Genomic DNA, 25,139 nt, shown 5'->3' with positions numbered 1-25,139 from the left:
TTAGCACTCTTCTTCATTTACATTTCCAAGGCTCCAATCATGTTTGATAGGTAACTTAATTATAGGGATATACACAATGTAAAAGATAATGTAATAGCAAACAAATTTTTCAGTAGTTTTCATGAAGTTTATGCATCAAATACAATTATAATACTGTGAAATTTCAGATTAGCTGAAATCATGAAATGTACTATTTTTAAAATCTTATGGCCGTGAAATTGACCAAAATGGACCATGAATTTGGTAGGGCCCTATCCATAATGTCTCTAAGATCTAATCAAACTTTTGTCTAGGCCTTCGTCATCTCCTGTCTTTGAATAACATAACTATAACCTCTTTCTCACCACCCATTCTGATATCCACATTCTCTACACTTCAGTTCACTCAAACCTCCTCTGTTCCATAAATTATATTAGCTGTGGTCACTTGCATCCTCCAAAATGTATTTTTGCACCTTCCTCTATGCTATGAATATGCATGAAATGCACTTCCCAAACTGTCTTCTAATTCAAATCCCTCCAAGATCCACTTCTTCTGCAACATCAACAAGAAAGTACAGGCTCAGGAAAAGCCAGGTATAGCTGAGATGTTTTTATTTCATTATTTTTTAAAAAGCCATTAGATGCTTCCTACCGAGAGGTGAAGGGGTTTTCCCCTCACTGTAGATAATCTACCTCCAGGCCTGGAAGTAGCTACGTTGACAGAAGCATTCCTAGGCCATGTCTGTACTGGGGGTTAGGTCAGCACACCTGAGCACTGTATCTATGCCAACCTTTTAAATGTAGACCAGACCTCAGATTGTACTTGGAACATAGATTGTAGCTGTCTATTTATGTAGTGCATAATACAACAGAAACCCCATCCTGACAGACGCCTCCAGGTGCTACTCTACACAAATAATACATAAATAATAATTCATTTTTAAAATAGCACAACCCATCTTTTGACAAAATGCTAAAATCTAGGGGCTGTCTTTTTGTTCTGTGTTTGTACAGCATCTAGCACAATGGGGTCCTGGTCCATGACTAGGGCTCCCCAGCACTATAACAAAAATAATACATAATAATAGTTCCAACAGTAGATATTTGTGTGGGTTAACCCCTTCCTCTTTGGGAATTAGGGATTTTCAAAGGAATAGCCAGTGACCCTTACCTACAGTATAAGCTACCATAATACCGTAACAGTGCTGGAACATACTAAGGAAGAAAGTAACTTGATCCCTAAAGCCCTGATCAGTCTAATGTGTAGTGAAAATAGTAAACAAAAGCTTGTATTGTTAGAGGAAAAACAGCATAGGATAGGGCCTGTTTAATCCTTCCCAGGACTCTACCCTGAATTCCTTAGACTTTTATCCAAGATATAGAGTGTCTGTGTCTACTCCAATCTTTTCCCCCCTAAAATTTCCGACTGTAACTACCACCAATGGAGTGGCAACAGTGGGAAAGTGCTTCCGGTGAACGCTGGCCTTTTAATCATCACATTGTCTAACCCTGGTCTGAACAGGTCTATATGACACAGTTGTTAAAGTGCCAGGGGCCACCAAAGCCTTCTCTGTACTAATGCTCTCACTGGTAGAGCATCACAGGTGATAGTACAACATAGGGAAACTGGCAAAACAACTGAGTTATTGGATAATGCAGTGGAAAATACAGAGTTTTAAACACAAATCTAAGCAGTCTGGTTTCTTAGTCCAAAATTAAGTCTCATATATGCTGGGAACTAAGTTATGCAGGTCACACCTTCATATTACAGATGAGGGAGGGCTGAACTAGTTTAATCTGGAACAGTATGAGAAGCAACCATGAAGCTAAAATAGGCAATTATGTATAAAAGTGGAGTTGGCACACATAAAGGTATGTTAAGGTATTTTCCCTGCTTGGTGGTATTTAGCTACGGATTGTGCTACACATTCCTCTATCAGTAACATGATTTAGTGATGTCACAGTTGGTCAATTAAAAGATATTACCTTACCCATCTTGTCCCTCTAAAGGTATTTCCCACAATATCACTGGAGAGATGGCTGCTTTTCAGTGCTGCATGAAGCCATCTCTCTGTATAGTTTATTAGTTCATTAGCAGTTTGGGGGTTCCTTCAGGAGTAAAGAAGCTATAAAAATGCAGGATGTTCTCCTCGTACCTGCAGATCTATGGTTCTTCACATACGGGATCAGCACAGGCTTATTAAAAAAATCAGGACTCTGGCACCCAGTGGGCTGAGCAGGGACTGTAACTACCCCTTTGTAAGCTAAAAGGCACCAAAGTAAAATGACCTTTCTGCCACCCAGCCCCCGGCCACCTCCCTGCGCAGGGTTTCCCTCCCAGCCCTTCCACTGACCCTGCCTGAGCTGCCTCCGCCCGCTCCCAGTCAGCTCCAATTCACCCTCCGCCTCAGGTACGAGACAAGCTGGCGCAGGACTGGGGATATTTTTAGACGGGCGCTAAAATACCACCACCAATGACTGTGGGTGAAGCGCAGCCCCCCACTATGGGCGGGTCACGCCAGTAGAGGCTTCCCAGCACGTTGCCCTGGAACAGCTGGGGCTGGCCAGTCAGAGGGAGACACAAGGCATTGCAGTGACCACTTCTCCTCTGACCCTGCTATGAGGCAATTCCTGGGCTCCCCGCTCCCGCCCCTCCGTGGCCCCCACTCCCCCGGGCTCCCAATCCGGCCACCGCTGGTTCATTCACTAACCGGTTCTCACCGGCTGCCTCCGTCACTCGACACCCTCCCGCCCCCGCCTCTCCACTTTAGGCCCCGCCTCTGGTGTCCAAGCGACAGCTCTGATTGGTGGTGCGCGACGCCCGTTACGGAGCAGTGTGTGTGTGACGCAACGCCTGTGTGGGAGGAAGGCGGCGCTGGCGGGTCCCCTCCCCTCCTGTGCAGCTTCGTCCGCGTTGGCACCGCGCTCTGCAGAGCTGCCCACTTGCTGCCGCCGTCGCAGCTGTATGGTCCAGCGCCGCTCCGCCGCCGCACCCCCTCCGCCAGCTCCCCGGCCTCCAGCGCCTCCAGCTCCTCCTGGTTCTGCTCTTTCTGCCCCCGGCGGTGGCGCCCGCACCCCGGCTGTATGATCAGGCTACAGTCTTCAATGAGTAACCATCTTCCTGTGAGTACCGGTCCCGCCGCCCCCGCCCGTGTGCCCGGCTCTCGTCTCCGGGGCCGCCCGCGCTTCGCCCCCCTCCCGGCTCCTCCATGTTGGCTCTTTGTTCTGCTGGCTCCGGCGGCTCCTTGAGTCCTTTCCCCGCCGGGCGGTGGCTCCTCCCCGGCGGGGAACAGCGGACGGGGCCGGGCCGGCAGCAGAGGAGGGGGATGGCGGAGTTCTGGGTCCCCCCCACCCTCGGCTCTCTTCCTGGGCAAGGCGGCGGCTCGACACAAAGCCGCTTTGTGAGCGTGGCTGCAGCCGGCCCCACCCGCCTCCCCTCGGTGCGTGTCCAGCCGCTGCTTTCTCTCCGTATCCCTAACGGCCGAGCCCAACGCCCCGCAGCCCCGGGAAGCGGCCGCTCCCCGCCGGGGCCGGGTGGCAAAATGGCTTCGTGTCAGGAGCCTGATTGAAGCGTGATTCAAGCCCGGAATCGACCTAGCTCGTCCCCTGGACGCCTCGTGCGGCCCGCCTGGCGCGCTTCATCTGCCGGGGGCGAGAGCCCCCCGGTGCCCTTCCCGGTGTGGAAGGTACCAGGGCGGGGTGAATGGCCGGGGTTTCACACTGACCAGGGCTGGGAAAGCGCCGAGACAAGTCGAAGCTTGTCCGAGGACGAGGCGTGGGCGTCCGCCGGCCAGGCGGTGTCGCAGGGAGCCGAGGGCTGGAAAGTGACTCACTACACGCGGGAGGGGGGGCACCGCTAGAAAGTCACGATTGAGCCGTGACGTGGGTCACTCGTGGCTGTGTGCAACTTACTGCCAGGTCCATGGATAACCCCGCTCAGACCCGCCGAGTAACTGCCTTTGTTAGAGACGTACCTGCGTCAGGCTGGGAAACCAGAGCCACCGACACCTCGTGTAGCACTCCTTTGTCCAAGAAATATGAGGCCTGTTTCTCTGTTGAAGTGTCTAGCTAGTCTACTTCCGACTAGATTTTTGGAACCGTTTTGTTATTTGTATTCTTTTGCTTTGAGAGGGGATGTCAGTCGAGATATACATGTTTAAAACAAGGCTTAATATAGGTATTTTCATAAGTGCATTGTCAACTTCCAGTAGCTTCTTTGCAGACTCAAAAATACCTGACTTGCTCAATGTTGGTTAAAACAAAGAGGGGGGCAGTGGCACCTTAAAGGCTAACAAATTTATTTGGGCATAAGCTTTCGTGGGTAAAAAATCCACTTCTTCAGATGCATGGAGTGAAAATTACAGAGCATGTTGGTTAGACATCTACTGTGAATGTACCTGGTAACTTGACTGAGACTGTTGTAGTTGTATCTGGTATCAAGAAATGTAAAGGTGGGTTGTCTTGTGAGTAAATGAAAAGATTAGTGTCAGGAGCTTTGTCTGTCTTTACTGTGACTGAGTCAGTTAATTTTTCTGCTTCCATTTCCTTATCAGTAAAATGGACAATATTTTAATATTTGCTACTTCACCAGGGTATTAATTAATTAAGACTTCTGATGAGAGACTAAGTATCATCACTAGTAAAGAGGGAAAGCATGTGAAGGAGGGGAGAGGGAGTGCTTGGAGGAGGGCAAAAACTAAACTAAGCAACTAGCAGATGGTAATCTTTGAAAGTCAAAGCAGTGACACTTTATGCACACGTGTCAGTTGATAGCGAACCAGCTGTATTATTTTTACAAACAATAGAGGTAGTCAAATATCTGACTTGTGTGACATATTAGGATTCTAATTTGTTTTCAAGTGTTTTTAGCTCTCTTGGCTCCAGAGGGAGCCTTCCAGTGTTATGTCTACTTGAATCTGAACACTGACAGAAACAATGACTCAGCAGTCATAATTCCACCTGTTTCATCTACTAATCTCATTGGGCTGTCAACTCGGAAGCCCAATGATGACACTTAAGTGTGCAACATTAATTATTCCATTGCTGATTCCTTTAGCAGATGGAACGGGAAAAGGGTTGGGAGGGAAGGAAATTTAGAGAGAAGGACCTAAAAGATGGAGAAACCAAGAGCAGAAATAGCAGCAGACCAGAGGAGAGCATATTTTCTCAGTGAGTGATACTGAATGTGTCAATAAAATACTAAATAGATAAGTTTAGTTGTAAAAGAAAAGCTGTGTTCTCTTTGGTCTCTGTACTATATCACTCTGAGTCAAAAGGAGATCTGCTGTGGATTGAGGTATGTAGAGAGTACTGAATTTATATTCTGACCCACAGACCACAACTAAACAAAATCCATTCCGCTCTTCAAAATGAGCCCCAGCTACAGACTCTTCACTAAATAGTGCACTGCTTTGAACATCTGGGGGGAAAAAAATTTTTTTTTGGTTATTATTTAATTCTAAATTAATACAGCAAATTATCCTGTTATATCAGCAATACAAATTTTAGTTAAGATTTAATTAATTACACATTACATATGCAACCCACGTTGCTAAGGGGCTATGCTTATAATTCTCCTCAGATGTGTGTGTATTCAAATGTGCAGTTTAACTATTAATTTAACAGAAGTGAAATAATACAGTATTTGATAGGCAAAAATTTTTAAATCTTGAGAAACAGAATCTTGCTATTACAAAGATGTATGGTTCATGAATCTGCAAATATATATATCACCATGTCTGTGTAACATGTTTTCATTTCAAAAGGATGGAAGATGCTTAATTAAGCTAACAGGATTCTAGTCGTTTGCTGTTTAACTATCAATAATATGCTTAGATAATACTGTACAAGACAAAAAACAGTCCTTGCCCTGAATAATTTTACAATTGGAGAAGTGGACAGGAAGCACTGGACAACTAAGAGGAAAGGAGTAATTTCGAATTAGGGCTTGACTACATGGGGGCATTCAGGAAAGTGGCAATCTTCCAGCTCAGTCCTATGCTTTAACCACAAGAACATCATTCCTCCTTGAGCATTTCCAGCATATAGTATGTTGTGTTCCAGACACTAGGCACCATCTGCTTGAAGTGATATATGGACAAGTTTTCTTCCAAGGAATAGGTCGATTTTATGACTGAAAAGCATGGATGGTATCTCTTCTTCATGTACATCAGTATGGATAACACTCTTTGGTTACATGAAGATTGAAATCTTTTGAACAGCAGTGTTTGGGACCAGTTATGCAGGGTGCAGGCCTAGTCCCCCATGCCTCTCTTCCTAAAGGCATGGTGGCTATAACAATTCTTCCGTTCCCTCTTACTGTCTATGTCATCATGAACCCATAACTAGCCGTGTTCACCTAGTAGTGATTTGTCTTGCTAGCAAATTAGAACTAAATTAGTTTCCTGTTCATTGTTACAGTTCCAGAAAACATTCACTAAGGGTTACCCTTGTCTACCCTTTCTTCAGGATGACATTGATTAGACAGGACTTCTCTAGTTTAAAGGTACCTCGGGATAGGGGATACTTGCATGCAAATCCAACATTTAGCTTCTACTGGTATTCATAAAATCGCTGTTCAGATACTGCCTAACCCTGTAGGTGCATACATTTCCACTGCTAAAGTTCCCTAGGTGTCTAAATTTCTGCTGGTGGGTGGATGCACTGCCACTTAACTCATGCCTGAACTCCGGCAGGATTTACAGACTAGGCATTCACCTGCTTATCTTGTCTGTGGGGCATGATCCAGAGTCTGCATAAAAGCATGTCTACTGGATTGAGTCCCCCCGGAATTGAGCCAGTGGAAGTGGTGCTTTGCCCTTTTACGTAGTAGCTCAGTGGTTAGAGCATTCACCCAGCACCTGGGAGACCTGAGTTCAGTTTCCCCCTGCCTGATCTGAAGCAGGGATTTGAACCCAGGTCTCCCATTTCCAGGTGAATGCCCTAACTGTTGGGATATGTGGTATTCTGGAGTGCGTTTTTGAGCCCCTCCTGTGGAAGCTGTTCCACTTTGTATATTGTATAAAATACTTAAGCATTTACTGGAGTGGGGGCTGGAACCTGAGGCCTGGTCTACACTAACCCCCCGAGTCGAAGTAAGGTACGCAACATCAGCTACGTGAATAACGTAGCTGAAGTCGACATACCTTACTTCGAACTTACCGCGGTTCAGACGCGGTCCACACGTGGCAGGCAGGCTCCCCCGTCGACTCCGTGGTACTCCTCTCGTTGAGCTGGAGTACCGCAGTCGACGGTGAGCACTTCCTGGTTCGATTTATCGCGTCCAGACCAGACGCGATAAATTGAACCCGGAAGTTCGATTTCCAGCCGCCGAACTAGCGGCTAAGTATAGACCAGCCCTGAGTCTCTCAGGTGACCGCTAACTAGCGCTGTCAAGGGATTAAAAAAATTAATGAATTGCTTGATTAAACAATAAGAGAACACCATTTATTTAAATATTTGTGGATGTTTTCTACATTTTCAAATACAGTACAGACCCATTTACGCGCGGATGTCGGGAGTCAAGCCATCACGACCTTGGGTTAAGAGGGCCATGCTGAAATATCTTAAGATAACTATATATACATGTATAATTATCTAGGATTATATATGTATTCACAGCGTCCCAAATACTGCAGGCCTATTTGTTAACAGCGCTTTGCAAGAATATAAATTCAAATGTGTAATCTAATAAAAACACTATTATTACTACACAGGGGTGAAAGTAACTCAGGACACTTACCGGTGCGGGGGCGGCTCTGGCCCCCGGAAGGGGCAGGTCCTCGGGCAGAGGGGGTGGGGCTAGGGTTCCGCATCCCCCAGCCAGCCCTTCCAGGCCACCTGGTCTGCGCCGCCCGGGGTTCCTGTGCTGATTTAAAGGGCCCAGGGCTCTGGATGTCGCTGCTGCAGTAGCAACGTCTGAAGCCCTGGGCCCTTTTAAATCGCCGGCCCTGGGGTAGCTGCTCCCTTTGCCCACCCCTCCCACCCCCCTGTCGGTGGCTGTGGGGGGTCAAAAGGGGCAGGGACCTTAAAGCGCTGCAGGGTCCTTTGTCGTGGCAGCGCTTGAACGTTGCTGCCCTCCCTTCCCCCCCCCGGTCAGCAGCCCAGCACTGCCGCAGCAAAGGACTGTCCTTAAACGCTGCCACGGCAAAGGACCATCCTTAAAAAGCTGCTCCTCCCTCTCTCCCCCCCCCACCCCCCATCGCAGTAAAGACATACAACAAATTTCCGCTCCGCACTTCATGTCAATTTCTAAGTCAGTGAGTTTGTGAGCAAATCTCTAGCGCTACACAGCAAGTTCCTGTACCGTGTGTTAACGAGTCTCGCGTGTTAAATAGGTAGCACTGGGAGGTATGGGTCTGTACTGTATATTGATTTCAATTACAACACAGAATACAAAGTGTACAGTGGTCACTTCATATTTATTTTTTATTACAAATATTTGTTCTGTAAAAAACGAGAGTATTTTTCAATTCACCTAATACAAATACTGTAGTACAATCTTTTTATCATGAAAGTTGAACTTACAAATGTAGAATTATGTACAAAAAACCTGTATTAAAAAACAAAACTATGTAAAACTTCAGAGCCTTCAAGTTCAATTAGTCCTACTTCTTGTTCAGCCAATAGCTCAGACAGACAAGTTTGTTTACATTTGCAGAAAATAATACTGCCCGCTTCTTGTTTACAATGTCACCTGAAAGTAAGAACAGGTATTTGCATGGCACTGTTGTAGCCGGCTGTCATAGGTTTCACCCCCACTCAGAACTTTAGGGTACAGATGTGGGGACCTGCATGAGAACCCCTAAGCTTAATTACCAGCCTAGATCCGTATGCTGCCACCACCAAATCGTTTAAACAACCGTTTGAGTTATTTGGGAACTTTGTCTTCCTCTCCCCTCCCCCTAAAAATATCTCCCTCCCAAGTACTATAACCCTTCCCTGGGTAGCGTTGAGTGATTTTTCCTTGTTTTAAGATCCAAGGGGTTTGGATCGGTGTTCACCAGGAAATTGGTGGAAAAGTCTATCAGGTTCGTAAAAAGAAGACTTTTAATTAAAGAAAAAGGGTGAAAGGAATACCTTTGTGAGATTAGCATGTAAGCTACTCTCACAGACAACAGATTCAAAACACGGAGGATGTTCCCCTGGGCAAAAAACTTAGTTACACAAAAGAAAACCCAATTTGATTATCCCTCTAATGCAAAAAGACACAGTCACAAAAGGAAATAAACATAAGCTAATTCATTCCTTCTCTAATACTCACTACCCTGATTGATTCCTGGATCTTTTCACTCCGGCACAGAACTTAATGAATAGAACAAAAGAAGAACTTCCTTCCTTCTTCTTGAAACATCTTGTCCCCCCATTGGTTCCTCTGATCAGGTGTCAGCTAGGCTATGTGAACTTCTTAACCCTTTGCAGGTAAAAGAGGAATTAACCCTTAACTGTCTGTTTATGACACTGGCGTCGTAAGATATTTACATGCCAGATGCGCTAAAGATTCATATGTCCCTTGATGCTTCAACTACCATTCCAAGGGACATGCGTCCATGCTGATGGGCTCTTCTCGATAACATCTAAAGCAGTGCGGACTGACGCATGTTTATTTTCATCATTTGAGTCAGACGCCACCAGCAGACGGTTGATTTTCTTTTTTGGTTGTTTGGGTTTTGTAGTTTCTGTATCAGTGTTGTTCTTTTAACACTTCTGAAAGCATGCTTCACACCTCATGCCTCTCAGATTTTGAAAGACACTTCATATTCTTAAATCTTGGATTGAGTGCTATCTTTAAAAATTTCACTTTGGTATCTTCTTGGCATTATGTCAGATTTGCAGTGAAAGTGTTCTTAAAATGAACAACATGTGCTGGGTCATCATCCAAGACTGCTGTAACATGAAATATATGGCAGTATGCGGGTAAAACACAGCAGGAGACATAAAATTCCCTCCAAGAAGTTCAGTCACAAATTTAATTAACTCACTGTTTTTTTAACGAGCGTCATCAGCATGGAAGCATGTCCTCTGGAATGATGGCCAAAGCATGAAGAGGCATATGAATCTTTAGCGCAGCGGGCATGTAAATATCTTGCAATGCCAGCTATAACAGTGCCATGCGAACGCCTATTCTCACTTTCTGGACTTTTGACTCTCAACATATATGCCCTGGAACTACAAACATTCCAACCCATGCTACAAAATTTAGTAGGCCAGAGCTTAGAAGACACATTTACAATGTATTACATGAACAAGTAGAGAGGAACTCGTTCATCAACAAGTTATGGACATGGTGTCAGCAATGTGGGATAATCCCCATAGTTCTCTACCTCCCTTGGGTCAGCAACAGTCTCCAACTTCCTTAAGCAGGCAGTCAATCATGAATGGTCACCAAAGAAGTCCATCATAGAGCTGACATTCCACCATTGGTGGGGGGGCATCCTGTGATAGGCCTGTTGGCCACCAAGGGTAATACTAAATGCTTAATCTTTTGTTCCAGGGGAAGCATGAGACTGGATTTGTTGTAAGATGCCTTCCTTATATCATGGTCTCGTGCTTTCCGTCTGATTCCGCTAATTCCCAGAGCGTTATGCGGGATCAGAAGGGACAAAGTCACATTAATCATGATAGCTCTTTAACAGTTCTCCAGAGGGGTCAATTAAGCCTCTGGTCTGACTTCAGAATTATTTAGACATAATTTCAAAGTATCAAGGTCAGATGCTGCATCCATACCTGAAGTCAGTGCATCTGTCACCTTGGATGTTGGCTGGTTGAGTACTGCTGATAGAGACTGCTTTCTACAAGTGCAAGAGATTCTTTTACAAACTATAAAGCCTTCCACAAGGAAAACTTATTCCTTGAAATGGAAGATGGTCAGTTTGGGCAGCCAAGCATCATCTTGACACATTGGAGGCTCCTATACAAAAGATCCATGACTGTATCCTGCATTTCAATCAGTTCCATCAAAGTATACCTTGCAGTAATCTCTGCATATCATTCATCTGTTCACTCATTATTTTTCACCATCTACTGCATCCAGATTTCTGATGTGATTATTATTTGCTTACCTGCATGAGATCTTAATATTGTCCTTACAGACTTCATGAATCCCTCTTTCGGATAACTCAGTGCAGTTCATATACCACCTTCCTCAGGACTTAGTAACCATCACATCAGCTACGAGGGCTTCACAACTCTATGTTCTTTTGGCTTCCTCCATCCCTCACCAAGCACACACTGTCACAGAGACAAAGTCATGTTAAATTTAGGATAAAGTGGTTTTGGAAATTCATTTGCACCAGTCCATTAGTTTACCTGTTTTCTTCCCTAAACATCATTCTGCTCCAGGAGAGGAGAAACTTAACACTTCAGATATTTCAGGGGCTTATGGTGGGTGGTTTTGTCTCTTCATCACCATCTTCTTTTCTTTAAAAGATCAAGCTATTGTCTCCCAGGGAATGTCAGAATGGATGAGGCAGTGCATATCTATCTGCTTCCAAATGCCTGTTGAACCTTTCCTTCCAGATTCACAGCACAAGCTACATCCTCTTTTAAGAGCATTGCCATATCTAAAATGTGTAAAGCAGCGATATGTAGTTACCCTTGACTTTTGTCAAGTATTGTGTCCTTGAGTTAGCAACAATACTTGATGTTTAGTTCAGGAGGGTAGTGCTACAATCACTGTTTTAATTATTAACTATCAAGGCTACTCAGTTCCACCTTTCAGATGGATGCTGTCAGTCAGTCCTCTTTATCTGAGATACTAGTTTTAATAAGGGAATTGAGGGGTTCTGCCCTCCTATACCTTTGGGGAAGAGAGGTACAAACTTAGTTATGCAGGCCACTGTTGCAGCCCCAGCGGACACTCCTGTTCTCAAGAAGAGCAGCAGTAGAAGCCACGCTAGTATTTAGTAGCTATGTTTAAGGCCTTTGCATTGTTGGGGGTGGGAGTACTGGGTGCTTTCTGTTGGCCCACTAGTAACATATGGTATAGATTTGACCCATCACTAACTAGCCTGATATCACTCCGTGTTTATATGAAAACTCATGCATGACATTGGTGTGTATAATCACTGAAGACGAGGCTCAGTTTAAACAATAGAGTATGTCTATTCTGTCAAGTCTTCAAATCTGTTGACAGTAGACAATATGACTTACACCATCAATTTCTGCAATACACAAGCTTTCATTAAATCCTGAATTCCTAGCTGTTGAGGAGATTATATTCAGCTATATCTCAGAAGGTTAACTAATGCTTTGTAGTCCTGTTGAATCTGCAGATGGCGTTAGTACCTCTGTTGCTATAAGTTTTGCTAGTCAGAAATTCTATTTTGAGACACTAGTCTGTGTCACTTTTGATATTCAGTATCCAGTTTACAACAGTAAAACTCCTAATCATGTCAGTTTTCATGCTGCTTATGTTGGGAAGGCCATGAGAGATAGCTAATGCATTAGTTACCGTGCTCTGTGGGTGGGTGTTTTTTGTTGTTGTTTTTAAGATGCCATCTTTTTGGCAATGAAGAACACAAAGACCATCACATCATCAAGGAGACTTTGGATAGGGTGAAGAAACACAGCTCCTATGCTCCAGTGAACAGAATGGAACTTTATTCACATTGTTTATACTTAATAGTCTGGCTGATGTGTAGCTTGAAGGATCCAGGGTTAGACTTTGATTGAAATCCCTGGATCCTCCCTATGCCGAGTAATTTGGAGATGGCTAGAGTTCTTCCTGAGGCATTGTCTCTGGTGGAAACTGCACTTTTGTATCCACCTCTAGATGATAATATAGTCATCTGGTGGTGGCTCTACAACTTTCTTACCTCCCCCTCAGTTCTTCCTTTCCCCTTTTCTCTCTTATATATCGGTAGAACAGAGAACTGCAAAGCATTACGTGCATTGTTAATGTTGTAGTTTGGGCACAAAGCGGATCCTTGCAATGAGACTCCACAGTAAACTAAGTATGAAATAACTGAAGTTTTTTAAATGACATTACTACATCTTTCAAGTATCCCTGCTTGCGTATGAATGCTCACTTGCTTCAAAGCAGCATTCACGGTATCCTTACATCCCTTTTTGCTGCCCAACAATGCAATATATACCATACGGTATCTTCACTTTGAAGTATAAAGCAAGTGTAGCGGCCAGGAATAATGCTACTTTAGTAGACCTGTTGTGCATTGTTATAACTGGTAAAACCAGTGGGTTTTGTTTAATGATTTGGCAGTGAAGAAAGTGGTGGTGGTTAGACTAATAAAACTGGCTAACGCAGGCATAAATCTAGCAGGTACCCACAAAACTGACAGTCTACATCCATTCTAATGTGAAGGCCTCGCTTCAGTTTTAGACCTCTCTTCAGTGTACTCCCAATCTGGCTGACTTCCATCTTTAATGTTGAAATGCATATGTTCGTCTTGCAACGTTACTCTTCATTAGACAACTTTAATCTTCCTATCTTTTAAAATGCTATATTATTTCTGGAAACATTAATTGGTCATATGTTTTCTTACATACTTACATATGGAAGCACACGTGGAAGTTTTGAATTTATGTAATAGGCACTGTTTTACAACGGCTCTACTGAATGGGAATTAGTGATGCTTGCACTCAAAGCACATATGTTATGGTAACAAGTCTTCTGTTTTTGCCTTATCCTTTAAAGGGTGTGAATTCCATGTAGGGGGTTGGGCATTCTGTGTAAACTGGAAAGTATCTCATGCACAGTGCTTCCAATATCTGCAGTATATAAAGTTAATATGACTTTAAAGATCCACTAATCTCCAATGAATATAATTTCAGTGTCTGCTTTCTGATATGCTTTTAAATCAAGACAAGAATATCTTCAGATTGTTCTGGGTGCTCTTAAAAGTAACCTTTTTCTAAAAATACAACTGTTGAATAAAAGTTTGGTTAGAACTCTCATTTATGGCACTTTTAAAATGTTGGTGGATTATCTAATTTAGAAATACAGTTTTTGTCCTGCCATGAGTTCAGGGGACTGGAGTAAATGATTTTTCCTTCCAGTTATATGATTCTGTACCCTGATCTTTGCAAATATAATTCTGAAATCCAAATATTACTCATTTGTATTACTGTGATACCTAGGGTTAAAAAAAAAAAAAAGGTAATTTCTTTGAGGACAGCTTTAGTTGTACAAGATTGTAAGATATTCCAAGTGAGACTACTTTTTTGTATAGATATTAGTGTCTTCAAGTAACTTGTACTTTAAGACAGTGACAGAAGTAACTTCTTGTTTTTGTTTATTTCCTTCCCCTCTTTACAGCAGTTCTGTGGTGTTCTTGGTCACACATTTATGGAGTTTCTGAAGGGCAGTGGAGACTACTGCCAGGCACAGCACGACCTCTATGCAGACAAGTGAACTGTAGAAATTCATTACTACTCCACCAAGAAGCCCCCCTAAGAGCGATTAACCAGGATAAGAAGTGTTGAATTGAAATTGGCAGAGCATTTGACAAAGGAGTTCAAGCCTGGATGGGGTAAACCTCAGCGCACTGCCTTTTTGCCTCAGTATTACTGGATTGAAGAATTGCTGCTTCTTGTTAGGAGGTTCATTTCATTTCCCATTGCTCCCAATTTCATACTTGCCAGCACTGAAAATTTTCAAGTGGAGTATATTGAAGTAGACTTCAGTTTCACTACATAATTTCTGTATTCGAATTTTTTTAATCCTTTCACAATCTTGTTGCATGTTTTTTAACTAAATTAATATGGCACGAATGAACCGCCCAGCTCCTGTGGAAATCACCTACAAGAACATGAGATTTCTTATCACACACAATCCAACCAATGCAACCTTAAACAAATTTATAGAGGTAAGGTCTGTTGAATGGAATGCTTATTTACAATACATGTAATGCTTAGACTAGTTCATATTTAATAGTAATCTGTTTTAACCAATCAAACTTAACTCTTAATTACTCTTCATGTTGCTTTAAGACTTAATAGAGCAGTTTCCAACCTTGGTTTGGGGGTGTGTGTCTGCAGACTATGCCTAAGATTTCCAAAGGGGTCTGCATCTCTATTCAAAATTTTTGGGGGTCGTCAAATGGAAAAAAGGTTGAAAACCACTGATATAGAAACTTTTCAAGCAATGAGGCATGCTTTACAGAGTTCCAAATTATAAATATGGAGATCATTCCTCATCCATTTTTGAAGTGAAACATAGTGATGCTGTCATCAACAAACACTTGCAGATCAGGCAGGAAGCAGAGAATATGTGATCTAACTGAAGCAATGCAGAACCCTGACTGTGTCTTGGTTATCTCCTCCTTGTTTGAAAAAGTTGTTAATGAGTGGTCAGTAAGGGCACTAGCTTTGTCTCATTTTAAGCAGCACAGTTCTTCACTGCCACTGATTCAATAATGACATTGAGGGAGAAGTGCCACATACCAAGTTACTAGCATAGCTTCTGAAGTACTTGGGTTTTCCCATGGAAGTCTAGCCCTGCATAAGTAACAGCACAGCCCAGGACAATGTGGTTGCAAGCTGTACTGCATATGCACTTTCTATACAATTAATGGTGTCTTCCTTCCAAAGGGTCAAAGTCACATGGTTTCAGTTCAATTCAAAGTGTGGTAGGTGTTTGTCTTCGCTTTACATTTGTGGGAAAGAGGACACAGTTTGTCTTGCTGATCATGCAAGAAACTTTTGGCAGATGTATGTAACCAAGATCGGATTCCTATTCCTGTGCTTTAATCACTGAATAAGATCCTGAGTATATAAGAGAAACAATCTTAACAGGCAAGCAACATCCGTGCTTCATTCATATCTACTATGAAGCTAAGGCTCTTTTACTAATTTTGCTCATTATCTTAGTTTTCATCATGGAATACTAGTTCAGGATTATTCATGAGTCCATTACTTTTGTAGTACAGCAGTGTTCAAAAGTCCCAGTCATACTAGGCACTATACAAACAAAGGAATAGACAAGTTCCTTCCACCAAAAAGCTTACAGTTTAAAGACAGATGAATGTAAGAAACAATAGGTGGGATGGAAGAAGAGGTAACATAATATGGAGTTACACAGGCTGACAATGTGTGCACCTCAGTTATTCCAAATCACTTAATGTTTAGCTATCACTTAGGCATTCCATAGAAAACCATATCTCCTAGTGTTTTCTTCACATTAGTTTCCTTTGTACTGAACATAGTGACCAGAGGATGTTGAAGCTAGTTAGATGAGGACTATTTTCCTATTTGCAGTTGTAGTTTTTGCTACCCAGGTAGTGATTTATAGAACAGAGTCAGCTGAAGATGTATTACAGTGAAACTTAACAAAGAAAAAGTTATCATAAAGCAATACAAGATAAAGCTTCCATAACGACCAGTTACAAACAGAAGCCTACTTTAACTAAAGACAACTAAAATGCTGAAAGCTGAAAGGCTAACTACAGCTTCCTGAGTAATAAAAACCCAGAGATGGAGGTACTTGCATTTGATTAAAACATTAGGGTGGGGAACCCTAAAATTACTTTAAAAATAATAACAGCAATTCGCATTCAGTGGCATCATATAGATTTATTTTTGCATCTGTTTTTAGCATAGCTCCTAACATACCATAAAGAATAAATATGACTAGAGTAATTTAACTCTTTACCTTTTGACAGTCTGGAAGCATTCACTGTAGATTATTACTGACTTGATAATCAGTGAAAACTAACTTTACACTGAATGCTTCTGGCAGTAGGCAAGCAGCACTCCTGCAGTGACCAGCTGGGAGCATTAATGTCAGTGCTCATTCTTTTGTGCTAAAATATTCGGTTCTGCAGTAATATGCTCGCTTTACAGATTGGATACTGAGTCATAAAAATTAAGTGATTTGCCCAAAGCGTCACAGGAAGAAGCATATCAGTGTTTCCCGTATTGTCTTAAAACTAACTACGGAAATGCCAGTTGAGATTGTAAACTCTTCACAGGAGAGGCCATCTCTTAATCTGTCCAGTGTCTAGCATAATAGGATCCTGATCATGTTTGGAGCCTCTTGTTATTACTGTAATACACAATGCATTGTTTAGAACTCTGTGCTACCAAAGATAGAAACAATTTAAGGAACTCACAAACTTTTTATATTTTGAGAATTTTTTTTAAGGATCAGCATCTGATGCTGATTTACAATGAAGTAAACAAAATAACAAGAGCTACACTTTAAACATTGTTTACCAAATGGAAGACAATTGGGGGGTGGGTAGAGGGGAATCTTATTGAAACTTCCAAAAGATGTTAATACTGTTAAAGTACAAAAAATACTTTGGCTTTGCCTTACTGAGAGAGTCACGTCAGCTGATTTGTAAAACAAGGTAATTTTTTCCTTCTTAGGAACTTAAGAAGTACGGCGTTACCACAGTAGTAAGAGTATGTGAAGCCACGTATGACACCGCACCAGTGGAAAAAGAAGGCATTCAGGTTTTGGTGAGTGGCTTAAAAAGACCCACTTTAAGGCTTTATCAGACATGTAACATTCACAAGCTCTTAATGTCTACTGCAAGTTCATGAATGACCTAAACTCTTTAATTTTAAGATTTCTCATGGAGCTTCCTTACTTTAACTTTTTTTGGCAGGGGGGAGAAGAAGAACCTAGCACTTAAATTAAGAGTTGAAAGGTGAGACTTATCACTTAAAAGCCCAAATCATCCTGAGTAGCTGTACTTGGTAGGTGGAGATGGCACTTAATAAACATAGAACAATATAATGTGCCTATGCTAAGGAATTTACAATCTGCAGGCTATGCTAGGGAAACTCTGGAATAATTATCCACTTGGTAACACTATTTCAGCTAAGTTGGTGTGAGCAACATTAAGTGCTTAGGGTGGACAGATAACCAGTTTGCACTGTAGTATAGTGCTCTATCCCTTCCCAAAAGTTGGCTTATAAACACAGGAAATTCAGGGCTTGTTTAGTTGGTTTTTTTTCTTTCATTAAAAGCTTATTAATAGGAATATCATACTTATCTAGGGGCTAAATTTGGTCTAATGTCTTTGGGGCAAAGGTAAGTGGAAGTAGAGGGTCCCCTAACATTGGAACTGATATGGTTCTGCTACGAAAACAGGAGAGGGCAGAATTTGGGGAGCCACACACAGCCAAAATTTCCCGCAATTGCTCACACGGGTTCAGCTCCCTAGCAGTTCAGTGGTGGAGTGTGCTAATGTAGACAAGGCACTGGCACCTGCCTCAGTGCCAAGTATAGAACTGTTAAGACCTGTCTGAGCATGGTTAGATGATAGTGTCGAACTTTGGAGACTTCCTGAAGTCTTTTCTACAGTAGCCCTTCCACTGTTCCGTGGGTTCTTAATGTGGTGACATGAACAGATGGTGGGGACAAGATGGTCAAGACCTTGCATATGGCTAAATGGGAGATGAGTTCTGGTTGGATATTCGTTACAAAGGTGGCAAGGGTATGTCTCTGTGTAAAAAGTTAAAAACCATTGCACCATTGTTGCTACTGCAGGAACTGAACTGACTGTAGCAATGATGAAAATTTGAGACCAGAAAGGCTAGTACAGATGTCTGCTCCAGGAGTGCAAAGGTGCCAGAAGGCAACCTAATCTTCATGTTGAGAATTCCCCTAGTGTGGAGCAGTCCTTGGATTTCTAAGCAGTGGAAACACTGAATATTTGGCCACACATCCCTCTTACCCTCTGTTCAGAGTGCTACAATGCTCTGCCTATTCTCAGCTGGTGAATGGGGTGGTTACCACCAGCTGGTGTAGTTCAGAGCAACCCCACATATTGCTCTAAATTGCTTCAGTGTGAGTTTGGGGCACAGCAGAGAATGGCTCAGTACAGTGATGGGCCATATGAAGCATTGCTGTGCAAACAATAATACTGTAGACTTCAAAATGGGATGTATCTTATTACATATGTATGCATATTGAAAAGCCTATTTTTCTTTATTGCTTATGCTAAGCTAGCAGCACTGTTTTATCCCTCTTTGCATCTGATTTTGTACACTCTTGAAACTATGTACAAATCTCAAAGTTGGAGAGCGGAGTAGCTAGTCAGCTACCTTAATTTTGAAAAGTGAATATACACTTTAGTTATTAAAAGCAGATAGTTCAGAAAACTTTAAATACATATCCACTGAAGCTAGTTTACTGTTGGTATTGTATTGCCAACTTGTCAAGAACTGACCCTGGGGTATTATCCACTAAAATGAGATTTCCCAAAAAGGGGGAGGTATGGTGTACGTTACAAGAGAATGAAAATAATGTATTTAACATGCATGAAACTTTTTTATTGTATTCCAGTAACCAACATAAGTAAACATAGAATAAAGCGACTTGTGTTTGACAGAGATGTCAGTCTTTAATTGAATGAACTACCTCCTAATACAAATCATACCTTTCAGCTATATTTCATTAAGTCTAATGACAGGAACTTTAGACTAAGGGGTTATATTGAGGGATGGATTGACAATTGAGGAAACCACTTTACTTTCTCATAGTGGTTAATATTCCCAGCTGTAGTAGAATCTGATTCTTTATATGGAAGAAATTTGACTTTCATTCTAGGATTGGCCCTTCGATGATGGTGCTCCACCATCCAACCAGATTGTTGATGATTGGCTAAACCTCCTGAAAGTTAAATTCCGTGAAGAACCTGGTTGTTGTATTGCTGTACACTGTGTTGCTGGTCTTGGGAGGTAAGTGAAACTTTAAAACAATCAGAACCCTTTGGAACAGAGATAGCTAAGGCTTTTTCAATTCTTTGGCATAAATGTTTCTTTGTAGAAATATAAGAAGTCCTAAGCAGTCAAGCCTCAGAATTTACTTGGAATTTATAGGCTGGGAGATGGAGATTAGTTCTCATGTTTATACAAACCCTTATTCTGGATTACGGTAGGGTGTGAATTTTAAAGCAGAATAGCTATTCTAGAATAACACCATGGTAGGCAAGCCCTAAACCTAGTAGATAGTGTGAAAATACCTGTGCTCTCATGCCTTTTCATGCCTTTTCAACTGTTTCTTGATACTTAAAGGAATAAAACAACAGTATGCTCTAACTTTAACCTTGTTTATCAACTTTTTTTTTCTTTTCTTTTAATATATAAACTTGCTACTAGAGCTGGTCAAATAGCAGAAATTTTTTTAATGTATTTAGTCTATTTGCTGAATAGTACTTGACCAGCATATAGAACTGGTCAAATAGTACAAAAAAGCTTGTTGAATAATTTATTCAGAAAATACCAGTGAAAATTATTGAATATATTCATAGTGTTATTTGACAAGTTCAACTAGCTACATCCCTTGCTCTTGTCATTTCCTTTCTGGCTCTTTAATGATCTTAAGGTATCTGAGTTGTTCCCAGTGTCAAGCCTTTTTTGTTATCTTTTTCCATTCCTCCTGTTTGGAAATATTGCCAGAATCCTAGTAGCTAGAGGACTTATAACTATAGCCACAGATGGATGTGGGATAGTGAGAAGGAGGGTGATGGCACTGTCCAGAGATAACATTTGGTGAGAATCAAGCACCTGCCTACCGGTAGCTGGGAAAGAGTGTAAGTGTTGAGATTTTTTTTTTTTGTTTCAGAGCTCAGTCCCTAGATCCTTTTTGGGGACTCCATCTTATTCCTACTAGTCATGGGCTATCATATGAATGATTAAATTTCAAGACTTTCTTCTCTGGCCTACTGGAAGGGATATCTTTTTCCCTTTCCTTTCCCACTCCAGAGCTTCCTGGTTGTGTGTGTCTACTACTCAAGTTTTCTGACTGCTGTGAGGGAGTGTCTCTGGTGCTCTACTCCTCCTGTGTAGGCCTCTGAGTTTTAAGTCTTCCCAGGTGACTAGCTCCCATGTGTGTGTTTGCTGCTTTTAGCTTTCCCAAACAATAGTAGAGTGAAATGGACCTAATTCTTGTCAGCTTCAGTTACTGCCTAGTCTTTTGAATAACAGTGAAAACGGATAAGACTAGTCAGCTTTTCTTTCTGCTGCCCAAGATAGTATCCAGCATCAGCAAGCATTGGAGCTGTCTGCAGTGTGGAGAATTCTATTTCTCTTTGAAGGCTCATTTCAGTTGTAAGTTAGACATTATTTTTTAATTGAGCTCAACTTCTGCAGAATATAACAGCAATTGCTCATAAATCTTTGACATGTAAGTGGACTTTCAAACCTTGACAGCAATACCAAATATTAGTTGTTTGACTTCACTACTTAAGATTCAACTTCTTGGATACAAAAGTGACTTCTTGGCCATAATTACATATTCCATTATAAATTTGTATTTTTGAGTGTTTAACTGTGAAAACATTTCACTTTGGACTAAAATATCTCGTACTTCTCAACCTGAAGAACACTTTGGCAAGTTGGGAAAAATTGTCTCTTGTTTAAAGATATTCGGGCATAAATAATTTGACTTTCACCAGTTAAGACTTCTCAGGTATTCTCTGAATTCCACCTTGCAGCTGCTTTTAAAAATTTGCTTTAGAGCATAGATTTCATTGAGAAGAATTACCTCCAACTAAATTTGAAGTTTTGTTTCTAAATAGTTGTGATCATTACAACTGTTAGACAAAACTGAGTGGGGAAATGGGTTGAAAGTGTCAGTTAGTCAGTGAAGACTCACCTGAGGAAAACATGGTCTCCAAAGAGATTTCTTGCAAAAATTGCAGAGTCTGAAAATGAACACCTAAAAATGTAGCCACTTTACTCATGCCATAGTCCTTCATCTCCTGAAATATCACTTTTGGTCAATCTCATTAACATATTGCTTCTTCTAATTTCTTAGAGTAGTTTCAAAAACAATTGGTATACTATGTCATAATCAAGAAGACACAAATGACTTAAATCCATATAGAAGAGCCATTTTATATGCTTTGAAAAGGATCTGCTGAGGTTTAAAATTTGACTCTTTTGCCATGTACATTTTAAAGATTTCTCTTGTTCTTCCAGAGCTCCAGTGTTAGTTGCCCTTGCACTGATTGAATGTGGAATGAAGTATGAAGATGCAGTGCAGTTTATAAGGCAGTAAGTATTAAACTAGTGTCTGCTTATTTGTTGAAGGCTAAAGTAGATAGTGAGAGACTGATCTATCAAACATAACCCATATACACAATGCCCTTGTGTAGGAATCTGGACAATAAAGAGAATATGGTGCTATTAAACTTGTTTTTGAGATTTAAACATACAGTACATTTTATTTCCTAAGTAATATTGAAAAACCAATTAAAGGTTTTAAATCAGTGACATTAAACCCGTGGCCCATAGGCCAGATCCCACCCACTTGATGTATTTACATGAGCCATATGAAATGTTAATGTTGGCTTCAGGCTCTCAGTTTTTAAACTTTTTAGCCTTCATAATTGCAAAGATAAGCTTCCAAACAGAACACCTTTAATACATCCTTTTCCTTAGTCATATCTGCAGAGTGGCAGGTATGCAAGAGAAATAATACACTTGGAACTCAGGTTGAATCTGTAGTACTGATAGCTGGAAACAATTCCTCTTGAATTGTAAATCTCATTTTCATAACCGTGTTCAAGAGTAAATATGGATACATGATTTCACTTACCAATTTTCTGATCTTAACTACAATTGAGAGATGCTGCCACAGTTCAGTCTAGTTTTGAATTGGTTTTGTTTAACACTCTGACAGCTTAATGTTTGTAAGCTTAATTTGAGTCTGTCTTGTGTCCATTTTCACAAACTTCCTGATTTGTACTCACCTAAAACAAAACAGAATACTACTGGTATACCACCACCTCCAGCAAAAAGCTGTATAGGTCAGCCTTAAACCATGCTATGAAGGTTGACAAAGTTGGGTTCCAAATAACCATATGTTCAAAATTCTTAAAAAGGCCACATGTGTGGCAACTTTTTTGTAGGGTTGCATAAATGGAATGTGCTGTTATGACTACCACCAGCTTCTGGTTCAAATGCAATACACTTTTTCCAAAGTAGAGGAATTTTTCCAATAACTTAGTGTTTTGAATGAATTTATCAATGAGGTATTAAGCAAGTGTAGTTAACGTTCTTTTAGTACAAAAGAACAGCTTTGACAGTGCCTACAACTACATGAAACTTTTCTCCTGAGGGTTTCCCAAGATGCAGGAGAATGCTCAGTGTGCCTAAGCCTTACCTTAGAGTACATCCGCTGAAGCACCAAATTCTAAATGCCATCTGAAAAGGAGATTACAATATGGCTACATAAGATCAAAAAACTACAGTGACTGCAACTTGGTACTTCAAAAGAAACAAAAAAAAATTCCCTTGCTCTGGTTACCATGCCATTAACTATTGTTTGCCCTCCACTATCTTAAAGAATGGGGGTTTTTTAATGACTTTTTTTCCCCCATGAAGGTTGTTATTTCAGTATAGGGTGACCAGATGTCCTGATTTTATAGGAACAGTCCCGATATTTGGGACTTTCTCTTATATAGGCGCCTATTACCCCCCACCCTCTGTCCCAATTTTTCACACTTGTTATCTGGTCAGCCTATTTCAGGAAGTATATTTTATTTCAGAAAGTGACCTTGTTTTATTTCTAAAGATGATCTTCTAACAACTATCTCTGTCATTTAGGAAGCGACGTGGAGCCTTTAATAGCAAGCAACTTCTGTATTTGGAGAAATATCGTCCTAAAATGCGCCTGCGTTTTAAAGACTCCAATGGTCACCGAAACAACTGTTGTATTCAGTAAAGCCAGGCTGCCTTGGAGCTGCTGTTTTGGAGCTAGAGGATGGAAACTAGAATTAGGCAAACTACATGCAGAAAGACATGTAGGGCTGATAAATAGGCTAAATGAAGCTTCCTTAGGAGTCTTTATAGGTTAAAAATATGGCAGAAATGCAACTTGTCTGTGTAGGTTAATATCCACCTGTTTGGAGAACTAGTAAATGTTTTGCTGTATGCTGTCTTTGAAATGTCTCCTTGGTCATAATTTGTATCAACTGAATTATCTTTGAATCATGTAGTTGAGTCTTATTAATCTATTTCCCAATAATAAAATCTGTCTCAGTGTGAAGTGTAGAGAGTTTAGGTGCCAAAAAACCCAGCACAATATCTATATTTTTTTCTGTACATTACAGTGTGGTTCTTGTGATGCATGAACTACAACTATCTGGACCTTACATTGTCCTTTTTCCTACAATCATTTCAATATTGAGGATAGGGCCTATATGGTAATCTGCTTGCTCTCACTGTATGTTTGTCTCCCACAATCACACTAGAATATCAGGATTTGCACAATCTTTGATTTTTACTAAGACTTACAATGACTTTTTTGGTGTCGTTCGGTAACCCTTTCCTTCCATTATCTAAACCTCTGCATTTTACAAATACATCAATTCTCTGGTTACTCGTGTAGAAAATAATTCTTTACATTGTACAGAAGCACACAGTCTTTAATGTCTCCTGACAAAAAGCCTTACATTTTAAATTAATCTTGGCACTTCATGTGCAACTTAACAGAGGGCCTGAAAAGGATGGGAGGGGCTATTTAATATTTCTAGTAAAATGTTGCCTTTGTCTTGTGCAGGAAGTATAGAATATGCCCTTTACTTTAGTAAATATTTTTTTAAAATGTAGAAATGCTTAGTTATTGTAGCTAAAACAATTCTTAATCATAAAATTTCTGAAGATCTTGTAATTTCTTTTACTGTACCTCTTGAAAGTTGTTTACCAACTATTGCTTTGTTGAAAGTGTGATTATTTTTGTTTTGTTTTTTGTTTTGTTTTCCCCTTGAGTTTCTGCTATCAACTGGGCAGACCTGTAATATTTTGTATGCCTTTTGAGCTGCGTAACTTAATATTTGGATACTTGATAATTTGTTTTATTATGTAATTGATAAAATGGTGGTGTGTACTAATGTTAGTTCAACCATATATTTATACTGTCTTGGGAATGTGTGGTTATAGTTCTGTGGGAGAAATAATTTTGCCAGTGTTCACCAGCTTGTAAAATCTAGTGCGAGAGCTTAAACATCTAAATAAATACTGAAATGCACTTAGTGAGTCTGCTGAAATATTTATAGAGGCTTTTAAGACTTAACTGTTTACTCAATCAGAAATCCTAAATATGGATTTAGGAGCTTAACTTTAGGCATCCATTTGTTTATCTTGACCCAAGTGTTCTCACTTCTGTAAGAAGATAAAAAAAATATTAATAAATGTATACCACACATTCATACAAAATAGCTGCCACTGACACTCAATTAA

The 25,139-nt window shown here is 40.9% G+C and overlaps 1 protein-coding gene across 2 annotated transcripts; it reads left to right on the top strand.

The window, feature by feature from the left end:
- The first annotated feature begins 2,850 nt into the window (after positions 1-2,850).
- On the top strand, positions 2,851-24,927 carry PTP4A1 (protein tyrosine phosphatase 4A1). Of its 2 annotated transcripts, none has more exons than XM_024200063.2 (6): positions 2,851-3,104; positions 14,260-14,806; positions 17,310-17,402; positions 19,501-19,631; positions 21,876-21,950; positions 23,505-24,927. In XM_024200063.2, exons 2-6 carry the CDS (start codon positions 14,702-14,704, stop codon positions 23,620-23,622), a joined length of 522 nt encoding a protein of 173 aa, XP_024055831.1. In that variant the 5' UTR covers positions 2,851-3,104; positions 14,260-14,701; the 3' UTR covers positions 23,623-24,927. The 2 variants fall into 2 exon arrangements, with proteins under 2 accessions (XP_024055831.1, XP_024055823.1); XM_024200055.2 differs by having other exon boundaries at positions 14,257-14,806.
- Positions 24,928-25,139: the final 212 nt, after the last annotated feature.

This window comes from Terrapene carolina, unplaced genomic scaffold (genome assembly GCF_002925995.2).
Source record: "Terrapene carolina triunguis isolate 2854851 unplaced genomic scaffold, T_m_triunguis-2.0 Scaffold42, whole genome shotgun sequence".
In the NCBI taxonomy this organism is placed as follows: Eukaryota; Metazoa; Chordata; order Testudines; family Emydidae; genus Terrapene; species Terrapene triunguis.
Note: the sequence above shows the minus strand (reverse complement) of the source record. Positions and strands in the feature narration are given on the sequence as shown.